A 12,961-nucleotide genomic window follows, 5' to 3' on the forward strand; every position below is an offset into this window, starting at 1 on the left:
GAAATATGATACATATATTCTTTTCTTCAAACAACACAATATTTAGTGCTGGCAAGATGTCTCAGGGGATAAAAGTACTTGTGGCACAAACCTGGTGACCTGAGTTCAAACCCCAGAGCTCCTATAATAGGGGAGATCGACTCTACAAAAGATAGTCTCTGACCTACACACATGTGCATGTCGTTTGATCTCATGCACACACACTAAATAAACAGATAAATAGATGAATGTTTGTAGTCATTATGAACCGAATAGAAATACACCAAGCGTTACTATGTGTCAAACACTGCTGAGCTTCTGATTTGAAGGTGCTCTTGGTTTCTTACTTACTGTTGTTTAAGAGCCATGGTCCTTAGTGATCTGCCCACCACAGAGAGTAGCAGTTAGTCATGCCAGAAAGTTACTGCTTGGTGAAAATCATTTCTCACCATAGTTATTGACTATCACCATAACTATATTAGCCTAACTTTTACCAGACGTGGACAGGTTATCTAAAAGTCATTTTTGTAGCTTGGTGGTGGGGATGGACCATAAACTTGACTCAGAACCACGTCTCTTTAGCATACCCGGTAGTGAACAAGCTTCAGATGATAGTAACGAAAATTTCAACAGATATTGAAGACATGCTTTTGTTTTGATTTTTTTTTTTTTTAATTCTTCAAATGACTTGGGATGTGCTGATAAATGGCAGTGAGAAGGGAATTTGGGGGAAGATCAGGTTAGGTTCCCAGAAACATTTAATCTGCTGTAGGATCACTTGGCTTTGTGCAATTTCAAGGTTGCATCAGACTGTCAGAAGCAAGGTGTCTAAATATGGCACACTGGCACCACTCAGCACAAGTGCTTTAGAACAGTACTCTCGGGTCTTCTGCCAGAGCGGATCACCTCCTTAGGTGAGCTTATGTTAGAGGAGCAAGACTAGTCAGGCTGCCTTTCACAGGAGAGCAAAAGCTCTGGCTCGTGGCTGTGTAGGCCATGAAGGAGCTCCAGGAGTGGCCACGGTAAAAACCACAGTTTAGAGATCTCCTCCCTTCAGTTGCCTTCTTCCCAAAAGAATAAACAGCATGGTTAGATTTGCACTTGTGAGCAGAGAGAGCTGGGTGGCCTGTTCACACTTGGAATCCCTGACACCAAGGAGGCTGAGGCAGAAGGGTCCTTTCAGCTGGACTGTGAGATCCATCGTGAAGACTCCTAGAGAATTTCAGAAGGAAGTCATACTAGGTCGATTTTGCCTCAAAAATTATGTTGAGTCAAGCCCAAAGGAGAAGAAATATAGAAAATATAGAGTCATATCAAGAAGTAGAGAATAAAAGGTGGGGAGAAAGTGGGGAGACTGGTTGGCCACCTTCTAGGTTCACCATTTTCTTTGTTGTGGCATCAAAATCTTCCTGGACTCAAAACAGTGCTCTGGGCAGCTCCTAACCCTATTCCTGCCATCCTTGTCCCTTAACGGCTTAAGCCTCCAGGAAGGCAATTTTGCCAGCTTCTTGTATTTCCATCTAGAGCATGGTCTCTCCCAAGAGCTCAGGGCACGGCTATGACACCACCTGCCACCTCAGGGGCCAGGGACAAAGGTACTGACTAGAACACTTTGGCATGGGGTCACAGACCCAGCATAGATACTTCTAGGTGCTACATCACTGTGGAGAGAACTTATCTTCCTCCTTTTTTCTTTTTCTTCCTGAGGCTTAGTCCACTTAAAAATCTTACACATTTTAATGTGCCCATTTTGTTAATAATATCTCTTGTGTTTTGATGGTGTAGGATGTAGCTGAACTAGGTAGGGCTCCATGCTTGGTATGGCACAATCTTTCCAGAGATTTTGAGGTAGATCATATTATTGTAGTTTTTATGATTAAGGGGCAAGGTTCTACAAGCTAACTGATTTTGTACAGGATCACATGACTCGAGAGGAACAGAGCTAGTATTCAGTATAGCATAACCTTCCTTACACACACACACACACGGGGGGGGGGGGGAGGGAGAAGGAGAGGGAGAGGGAGAGGGAGAGGGAGAGGGAGAGAGAGAGATGGAAGTAGTTAATGAAACTTTTGAGACTGGAGTAATTTGACCTGGGTGGTGATTTGCGGGGTTTTAGATGTGGTCTGAAAAATTCCTTCTCTGAAGTCAACCACAATAACAGTTCATTCTTGGGTTCTCTGCCAACTATGGCTCCCTGGTTACTTCCCTCTCCTGCAGTTGGAATTAAGTGTCTGATCTAAGGTGACATCCGAGGGGACTGCAGTGTTAGAGTTCATAGTATGAAGAGTAAGGGTGTCGCTTGCCCTCTCTGGGACCCTTATCTGTCTTTTGGGGGCACAGTATTTGCTATTTGGCTTGGTGAGATGGTACATATTTTGTAGTATGAAAGAAAACCTGTTACTGGGGGCAAGGGGCAGCAAACACCAGTTCATTGTAGAAAGCAAGCTTGTGACAAAATTATTCAGCTTTCTCCCAAATCTTATGGTGTCCATAGTGATTTTTTTCTAAGCAAATAGTGTTGGTTTTTTTTTTTCTAGAGTGAATAGTGATTTTTTTTTTCTTGAAGACACAGATGTACAGTTTTTGGAAATGAGAGGAGAGTGTAACTTTTAACACACATAAGAAGGGGAGGGGCAGGGTGAGAAAGGCTGTCCCAGTGGGGCGTGTGACACTGTGGACATGAAGGATGCATCCTGGCAAGTAAGCAGATTCTCGGGGAGAGACACTGGTCTTTATTCTACTGGACAGAAGTTTAGCAGTAGAGGCAATGGAGGTGAGGGGTGACATTTTGCAGACATTGTAGCCAAACATGATAAGGCTCCCGTTTAAAGTCCATGGCTTCTAGTGTGAGGCTGCCCTGCCGCTTGCCTGTGTAGGACAGCTGCAGTCTTTTCCCTTCTTGCTGTTTCTTCTTGTTGTACAACACTTCTTGTTGGACAGTGTGTACGCGTTAAGGAGCTCCAGAGAGGAAATAGAAAAACTATGGAGAGTCTGGCCTCTGAGTCTGACCCTGTAAGTAGGAATCTCAACAGGTTAGACTCCCTTGGAAAGATAAACTCTTAGGTAACTTATGTACTAGACAAGAGGTGAGGACAAAGCTGAAACAGCAGGGGCGGTAACGAAACGAAACAGTTTTAACACTTCATTGCAACTGTTACACTCTTAGTTTGAAAAGTGGCCAGTGTGGCCTTCTCTTTCAAAGGAACAACAACAACAACAGCAACAATAATAACAGCAACAACATTCTTCACTTAATTTATAAATGTCAGTCTTGCCTCAATTCCACAAAAAAAAAAAAAAAAAAAAAAAAAGTAAAAGATCTTGGAGAAGAGAACTGGCTTCTGCTGCAGGAGAAGCCAGCCAGTGCAATCAGATCTTTCCAGTTTCTTTTCCTCCATTTTGTGAAGTCAGAATCCTGGTGAAGGTCATTGTGGGAATCACAAAAATAACCGTGCTGTTTTCATGAAATTTACTGTAGAGCAAAGGGAAAAAAGGGAAATGGGATAGAGGGATGATTATATTCTTCTTCACTATTAAGTCTGACCTAGGAAGCAGGAGTCAAAGGTGGAAATGAATAACCAAGTTTTATACAGGCATAGACTAGCAGGGTGTTCCGACCTTTAGAATTGAAGAGCAGTTGTAGTATGTTAACCACTTTCCTGGCATAACCACGGAGCTTGATCAACAACAAAAGGAGTCTGCTTTTCTGATTAATTTAATCCCTTCCTTGCTTCAAGTATAAGGGCAAGGTTTTGAGGAAGAGACTTATGAGTTTATGGCAGTTGGTGACACCACCAGTACCACATTTTGTTGAGATTCACTATTGTGCTCAAAATTGCCTTTTTGTAGGCAAGCAGTGAAGGCTGCTGAATCTGTGCCATCCATTTCTCTGGCATATACTGCAAGCCTAGTGTGTTCACGCCATGAACGGCCCCAGGAAGACAAAGAGGTAGACAGGCTCTCTGCCCCTTCTTTCCTAGTGTGGTGTAGCTATGGAGACAAAACCTCTGTGCTAGAGCCAATAAAAGATTTCATAGCAACTCCCTGCCAGTAAGTGTGTAAGAACCCAGGCCAGATGACGCAGATAAATGCAGAGGGTTCATGGAGGTAGAGGATCAAGCCAAACACAGCACCGTAAATGGGTTAGGACAGGCACACTGGCTGACAGTGCCTGTCCTCTGAGCCCTTTCTGTGGTGTTGGTAAGGAATGACATAGGACAGAGCTGCTCTGAAATGAAGGTGGCCGTCCCTTCCACCTTATCTAAGAGCCTGCCTGTATCTCGCAGATGGAGATTAAATTGATCCAACAATTTGCTCTCCGCAAAGCCATGTTGGTTTTCTACCTAGTAATTTATGCTTTTCCTGGTGTTTGCAAATCGATTGCTATTATGGGATGCAGGCAGAACTGGGCCGGGATCCAGTAGGTTGGGGGATTACTGGAGTGGATAGCTGAACCTGCCTGTGAAAACCCAGACGAGACGGCTCTTGTTTCTCTGTCTTTTACTCTCTGAAGAAATGCATAGTCTTGGGTTTTTTAAAAGCATTCTTAATTATTTTTAGATTGTATCTTTTAAGGGACAGTATCTGCTTTATTTCAGATTTCTACTATCTGGCCTTGCTATTTGCCTAACCTTCAAACGGTTTTAGTGGCTTTGTGGCCAGACCTCTCATTGCAGGCAAACCTTCCTCCACCCTCAAAGCATTATAGGCCAGTAATTGTTCCCTTTGAGAAGAAATATGTATAGACATTTATCTAGGTTGGTGAATAAAATGTTCCTATGGAACAGCTTGGGAAAGTATACTTTATTTAAACACTTCACCTCATTGTTGTACCTTAAATTTTTTTTTAAAGTTCTACTAAGTATTGTGAAATTCTTTCATAACAAATTAAAAAGAAAACATATTCTGTGATTTCTTTACAGATTCTGGACAATCAGGAAGTCCAAGCCACAGTGATCCTGCCAAGAATCCTCCAGGTAAATATGTGTCCCCGGACGTGTGCACCCTGACATTGTTGGAGAACAAAGGGGCCCTGTATAGATCAACACCCATAATTGGTCAGCTGCCTGTCTTGTTCTGGCAGGCAGTCGGATTGGGACAAGATGTGATTGTGTGGAGGCCTCTGCAACAGCGGGAACGGCTTCCCACCGCAGCCATCTTTGTTCACCTGAGCGGCGAGATCATTTTATTTATTTATTTATTTATTTATTTATTTATTTATTTATATTTTTTGGTATCCTTAGAAGCTGATTCAAACACATGCTTAGCTTTATGTTTTAGGCATTTGAAAAGCTAAACACCTTTTAATCATTTTTAAAATAAACATTCCCTGCCCCCAGACTTCCCCCAAACAAAAATCTGGTAATTTCTGTTCTTTTATAGTTTATCCACTGTGTTTTAAGAAAGTTTCTACTGAATGGTTTTTATAAAGTGGTTTTTGCAGGATGTTTGATTCCCAGTCTTCAGTGTAAGGTGTGTCTGGTCTTTAGTTTCAGACCTGAACCTGACTACATGCATTTTACCTGTACTGGGGAGTTCTTCTCCACACTCTCAACATGCAGCATTCTACTTTGGATTATAAGAAGTTTTTGTTTGTTTGTTTGTTTGTTTTTGTTTTTTTTCCATGAGAAAATCATGTAAAATTAGCATAAAGAAGAATTTCAAGTTTCCATTATCATAAAATTTTAATTGTATCTGTGATTTTGTTAAAAGAATGTTCTAAAGATATTCTTAACAAAACAAAACAAAACAAAACAAAACAAAACAAAACAAAGCAAAACACAATAAACCCCAAATAGCCACACCTCCCCTCAGTCTCTCCAAAAAAAAAAAACCCTCACCTGCCATTTCATTATAATAAAGCACACAGTGCAAAAAGTCAGAACTGAAGTTTCTCAGGCCCTCAATTGCTTTGAAATCCTGATGCCTGGCTAATAAGAAGCTGAAATACCTCAAGTATCCCCAAATTTCAGGAAAATAGACTATTTGCTCATAATATTACTGTAGAGAGACATGGCTATCCATATTTTTAGTAAAAGCCAAAATCCAAAAAAATTTCTTCGTTTTGAAACTTACATCCATGTTTTTCTTAGAAAATTTACTTTTCTATATACACTTTAAGTAATATTCTTCTTAAAATTGTACTGTTTAGAAAATATTGTATACTCTGATGATGAAAATACTAATTCAATGTTATATACTCCAAAGGTGAAAGTATTAATTTAATACATATTATATTCTCCGACAAAAAGCACTAGTATATTTTAAATTTACACTGAATTGATTTTAGTTGATAAACTTTCTAATGCTACAAACTGTGAGCAGAGCATAAAATATTTAAATTAAAAGAATAAACCTTTAAAAAACCTCTACACAGTTTACAAAAAAAGAAAGAAAGAAAGAAAGGAAGGAAGGAAGAAAGAAAGAAAGAAAGAAAGAAAGAAAGAAAGAAAGAAAGAAAGAAAAGGAGAGGAGAGGAGAGGAGAGGAAAAAGGAAAGGAAAGGAAAGGAAAGGAAAGGAAAGGAAGGAAAGGAAAGGAAAGGAAAGGAAAGGAAAGGAAAGGAAAGGAAAGGAAAGGAAAGGAAAGGAAAGGAAAGGAAAGGAAAGGAAAGGAAAGGAAAGGGAGGAAAATATCTTCAGGAGAAAAGGGCTGGTAAGCCTTAAAAGCCAGACTAAACAAAGGCTGTGCTATTTGCATCTGAACAACTTGATTGGAATTAATGAAGTAGTGAATAAGAAGTGCTTTTCTGAGCATGTGCAGAGGCTCTCTCAAATGTTGTCTGCTCTGAGCATGTGCAGAGGCTCACCCAAATGCTGTCTGCTCTGAGCATGTGCAGAAGCTCACCCAAATGATGTTTTCTGGAGCTGGGCAGAGCCAGGCAGGTGACCTTTGTGTGCTTATGTAATGGCAGGATTGCATTTTTAGTATTTGTCTAGAAGGTTGGTTAAATTTTACTTTTGCTGCATACCACATAGTCTCCTAATTTTTCTGCTTTTGTAAAGCAAACTGAAACTAGGTAGAACACATTATTTTCTCCCACTTTTATGTTTCCTTGGGGGAGATTTAATTTTGATAACTGTCAAAAGTTAAGATGTTAGAATACAATTGAAGTAGTTTAAATTAAAATTGGAATTTTCTTTGACAATTAAGGAACATCCATCATTTAGCATGCTTTTTGCATATCATCATATGAATATTATTATAGATCTTGGTAAGAAATTTTCATTTTGTTTTGAAATGATATTTCTTAACATTATAAGAATTATGTTCTTGATAAGAGCAAAAATATGTTCTGCAATATTTTGAAATAAACCAGGCTTTTGGAAGTAAGTAATAGTTTTCAATTTTAAATACAAGAGACCTGAATTTATCAAAGTTCTTGTCTTGTAGTCAGCCAGAATAAACCTGATCAGCAACCTAGGCATTGGTGGCTCAGAACTGTCCTAGGACACTGACTGTCTTCATCTCTTAGTTCTGTCTGACCTTGGTTGAACTATAAAATCTTCACACAGAGATTTAACATCTCAGGAGGTGCACGAAGTCTGTTTATTGGAAAATTCAGACTAGCGCCACGTTCGTGGCTACTGATCATCCCCTTGTTTCCATGAGAAGCTGGGCTTCTGCAGATGGTGGCTTCCATTGCCTGTGTGTTGCAGCAGGATTTCCACTAGGAGATATGGAAATCATAGGGTTAGCCACTGTTTATGACAGTGCGTGGTTCCCAGCAACTTAGAAAGAGGTGTCATAGCAGCTCATGGAGTCTGTTCCTGACCATTGACATGAAGGTGGTCTCCCACCCAGTGCTCTTATGTATCTGTTGACCATCTGCCGGCTTCTCCACTTTGATTGGCTATCTGACAGAGGTTCTACTACCTTCCTGATTCTGAACTTCTGTTTTGTAATATACAGTATTTTTAAATATTTACTTTCTAAAAAATAGTTAATATACAACTAATTGGTTTTTATTAGAGCAGTTTCACACATGCCATTATACTTTGTTCTTCATCCCTGCCCCCCACCCCCCCTTTCCACTCTTGCTAACCCTGGTGTCCTTCACACTGGACTATGTACCTTGACAGATAAATGAGTCTTTATTTCAGAATTCATGCTTTTCATTTGGGATTAGTGTTTAAGCACAAGCAACGAAAGGGAAGGGATATTTAGTATTTGTCCCTTTTAAAGGATTTAAGTGATTTCTTGGTGCTTGTAATTTAGAAGAGGATTTAAATAGCCTTTATGGAAGTTCCTCAATCTATTTGGAACTTTAGGTTTTGCTCTGATTTGCAATGCATCGTCTTTTGAATTTAGCCTGGCTTTGCTATGTTGCCTTGTAGCTATATTCCTTGCTCTGTGGTCTTTTAGCTTTCCCAACTGAATCACCTGCTTACTTCAGGGTGGGAGGAAATCAAGAGAAAACAGGAATCTGGAAGATTAATTTGGGCTTTGTTCCAAGTTGATGTGTCAGTTTGTAGTTCAAGAAGGCTGCAGTTTGGTGGGATGTTCCCTTGGTTGGTAGAGCAGTAAAGAAATGTTGAACCCTAGAGCAAGTCCCATACATTTTCAGATGTAACTTTTTAAAGTGTTTCACATTTCATTAGCCAGAATTTTCCAGTTTGGAACGAATGGATGTACAGTTTAATATCCTTTCTTTTTTGCCAGAGTGTGTACTTTGTTGGTGTGTGTATGTGTGTGTGTGTGTGTGTGTATGTGTGTTGATATTTGCATGTGTCTTGACATTATATCATTATATGAGCCTTGAAGCCATATCTTGTGTGACCTTAAGTCAGCCACCTTGAATCTCTTCTCCATAGCAAGGATAGAAATGACTAATTAAATCACATGAAGAATCTCTGTCAGCTATAGTAATGGAGTTGTGAATGCTTTCATGTAAGAAATTGTTTGAGTCATACAAATTTGCAAGTTGTTCATTCCCCAAAGGTATTTTGTAGATCCCCCCCCCCCCCATTGAAGTCATCACAGGAGAGCCACAAATCTATCAAGAACCATTTAGTACTGCCTGAGAAGATAGCTCAGCATCTGAATTGATACGAGGCACCTTCTGGGATCACTGGGGCCCATGTTCCCTAACCTTTCACTCTGTGTTTTAAACCTTGGATTTTGGAGTGTACACAACACTCTCTAATGGCTGTTGAAATCCTAAAGCATTTCTCTTTGCTATTCTCATGAACAGATCGTTTTTTAGACTCCCACTACCTAAGAAAAAGGAGCCTTCCTTTGATATTTAAAATTAGAACCCACTGTTTAAAAGTTCGTACTTACTCGTTTTCATATCCTCATTTATTTCTGCCAGTCAAGTTTTTTAAATGGCTGAAAATATATTGTTTAATAATACTGATGAATAGCATTAAACTTTGGTATAGTATAATGTTCAACAAGCTATAAACGAGCTTTCTGTTCACAAAAGAATAACGAGAAAGACCCTGAAATGAACAGTTAGCAGCAGTTAATACCTGAAGATAGGGAAAGCTTTTAAGTAATTTAAAAATTAGATCTGTGCCAGTCAAAAATCAAAGGATTTTTTTTTCCTTGGATTTGCTTCAGAAACATATTTCATTTTCTTCTCACTTATTTGGAAACATTACACTTAATAAAGTCTTTACATATTTAAAAGTAGTTCAGGATTGAGGACAAAGAACAAGCAGATGAGGGAAGTGTTTGTTCACAATATATTCTGAAAAATCCCCAAAGAGGTCTAGCCCCCAACTACTAATTTTTATAGGCTACATTCTGGGTTTTTAGATGTAACCCACTCTTCAAAAGTTGGTGTGCATAGCAGTTGGCACCAAGCCAAGCCTATACTATGAAGTTGGTCTGGTTGCTTGTAATAGTTAATTTTCTAAAAGAAAGATAATTTAGAGCTATCCCATGAGGCCCCAAGAGAAAGAGTCTCTCTGGTTCTACATTCACTCAATCACTTACTTTATCAGGCACAAATAATATCAGTTACCACCAGCTATCAAGCTCAGGATTAAATATTACACTCTCGACAATGAGGTTCTTGGTTTGAGTGGGCTAAAACAAGGAGTGGAAGCCTTCATCTTCCCTTGGGAATTTGGGAATCTATATCATTCCACACTGAGTATCCTTAGCAACTCAAGAATTTCTGAACTGGCCATAAGGAAAAATTCCATCTGGTAGATACTTCATCAGCATCTATTTTGTGCCAGATACTAGGCTAAATGCTGTAGACTTTTAAAAAAATATGAATTTCACTTAATTCTTATTCTTCCCAAGTTTTGTTGGTTAGCATATACAGTATTTTATATATACTGAGGATTACATTTTGTTTACTGCTTCAACTGAATTGTTTTAGTTCAAAGTTGTGGAACAGCATTTCTACCCATTGTGAGGAGCATGAAGGGTGGGAAGAACATAAGACATAAATTGACATTTCTCTCCTGAATCAAGCTCTGTCCTTTTCAATCATCTTGAGGTCATGAGGAGACTGTATGGTTCAGCCAACTTCTTAGTAACTTGGCTATCTGCACAGAACACCTGGATAATTGCACATGTTTCATAAAAATGAGTGTAGTTGATTTTTTTAAGTTATGCTCTTTCTCCAGCATAGAAAGAGCTGTTCGATCTGGAAATAAATATGTATTTTTTGTTCTGTACTTCCTGGATATCAAAAGCAGAGTAAAGATACAGGGAGAAAGAAGTGAGGTAGAGTGGGAGAGTAGACCAGGCAAGGCTGGGGTGGGTTTTATAATGGAGGCAAAAGAAGCAGATGCTTTCAGGTTCATGATCGGCTAGAATTGGAGTTTTTAGATGGTGAGTCTGTTGCATGTGTTTTGGCATTGAAAGTCAGGGACACTGACTTTATTGCATAGCTCTTGCTATTGCCATGAGAATAGGTCCTATCATCTCTTTGGGGATTGGGCAACTTTTCCCCTGGCAAGACTATCTGTTAGACCATCACATTGACATTGTATCAATATTTTTCTTAGACCATCACATTGACATTGTATCAATATTTTTCTCCCCGGTTGCTTCCCTGTGATGTTCCTACCTCCTGAAGCCACTGGTTTTTCCATTCCCCTTAAACCTTGTCTGTCTATATATCTCTTTTTTTCCCTGTTGACTCTTACTAAAGACCTGTGCCTTGTCCTTTAGATAAGCCTCCCCAACCAGAGGCTCCTCTCTTCCTTGTACCGACTGGACAGGAAAAGCCATCAACTTTTTACCTAGGCTTGCATTCTCGTTGAGTCTCTTGAACTCATGGCTTTTTAGGAGCTGGCCCCAAGTGGTTCCTTTCCATTCTGTGCCAGCTTACATGTGCTTTGTCTTGTTTTCTTTGTGACAGACTCTAATAGCTAGCTTCCCATATCAGCCACCAAGTGCTGGGATTACAGGTGTGAACCACCATGGCTGGCTGATATTCTGGAGTATTGTTGATTTGAGTGTACTCTGTTTAAAACTTGCCTCTTCATTTTGAAAGTAATACCTCTGTTAGAAGTCCAGGAATTGGTGTTTTCTTAAGTTTTTATAACGACATTTTTCTTAATGAGAACTTTTGCCTTAGGCTTCTGTGTTTTTGGTACCTCCTATGCATTTTCAGCCTGCATTCTCTCTCTCTTAGTTTGGCCAAAGGTATGTCTTTGGAGCAGATTCCTCTTCTAATGTCTCAGACCTTTGTTTCCAACAATAGGTTAAACTTGATTCCGGACATGTCTCATGGGTAGCTCAGATGTAACATTTTCAAAATTAAATTCATCAGACTTAGTAGGCTTGATAGTTTCTTAGTTCTTTTAGAACATCCCCAGTCACTTTTGCTCGGGGAAACTTGTAACTTTCTTAGGAATAACTCCCTTTTACCTATATATTCTTCCTTGGGTACTGAGTTCTCAATTCTGTTACTTTAGCTTGAGATGTGAAAAGACACTCTGGCCCAGGGAACTTACAAAAGAAAGCATTTAATTTGAGGTTCACAGTTCCGGAGGGTTATAGAGTCTGTGGCCATCATGGCAAAGGAGCCTAGCAGCAGGCCTGCCAGCATGGTACAGAGGCAGTAGTTGAGAGCTTATATCTGATCCCCAAGCATGAGACAGAGAGTGGGGTGACTTACTGGGAATGGCATAGGCTTTTTAATCCTCAGAGCTCATAGGTAGTGACGCACCCTCTCCAACAAAGCCACACTTCATAATCCTTCCTAAAGAGTTCTACCGGCTGCAAAGCAAGCATTCAAACTCATCAGTTTACCAAAGCCACTCCCATCGAAACCACCACAGTCTCTGAGCAAGATTTTTTGCCTGAATCCTTGCAATTGCCTCTTCTTTCCTGTGCTTCTTTTCTCTAACCCTACGCACGAATCTGTCATGAAGCATGAACATGGTTTAGAAGCTCGCTGCATACAACACTGAGTTCCTCACGTAGTTTTAGATCAGCAAATTCTCAACCGCTGGGTCATGACCCCTTTGGGGCTTGCAGATATCCCGAATATCAAATTTTTACAGTATGAGTCGTAACAGTAGCAAGATTACAGTTGTGAAGTAGCAATGAAATAAATGTGTGGTTGGGGATCGCCACCACATGAACTGTATTAAAGGGTCCTAGCATTCGGAAGGTTAAGGACTATTCTGTTAGATGCTGCTCAGTACCCAGTCCCCCCACCTCCTGCTTTTACCCCCACATCATTAGCTGGTGAGCTCTGTCCAATGCCACGGCTTCAGGAGCCCCACTGCAAACCTGTGCTCACCTTAGCCGTCCAGACTCTTTCATGCATCCTGTGGGATTTTCCCAGACACGACTGGGTACCTCTGTATCTACTCCATTCACAGCTTTATCCTCCCAGCCTGTTTACATGTCTCGTCTAATAGATAATTTTTCCATGATGACTATACCACTCTAATCTAGTATAAAGTTATCATAGAAATATTGTTCATCAAAAGTTCATGTGTGAGTACTTAGAGATTGTTGTCCAACTTCTTTCCCTTCCTTATCAAACCCGTGTGAGAGCT

The 12,961-nt window shown here is 40.0% G+C and overlaps 1 protein-coding gene across 4 annotated transcripts in view; it reads left to right on the plus strand.

Moving 5' to 3' along the window:
• The window catches only part of Nfib (nuclear factor I B), a 215,511-nt gene that overhangs the window by 117,708 nt on the left and 84,842 nt on the right, over positions 1–12,961 (plus strand). For all 4 annotated transcript variants that reach the window (XM_021160526.3, XM_021160527.3, XM_029476292.2 and 1 more), the window contains exon 3: positions 4,905–4,958. In XM_021160526.3, coding sequence (XP_021016185.1) covers positions 4,905–4,958 — 54 coding nt within the window. The remainder of the gene's footprint in view (positions 1–4,904; positions 4,959–12,961) is intronic.

This window comes from Mus caroli, unplaced genomic scaffold (assembly GCF_978045245.1).
Source record: "Mus caroli unplaced genomic scaffold, Mus_caroli_1 scaffold_6, whole genome shotgun sequence".
Taxonomy (NCBI): domain Eukaryota; kingdom Metazoa; phylum Chordata; class Mammalia; order Rodentia; family Muridae; genus Mus; species Mus caroli.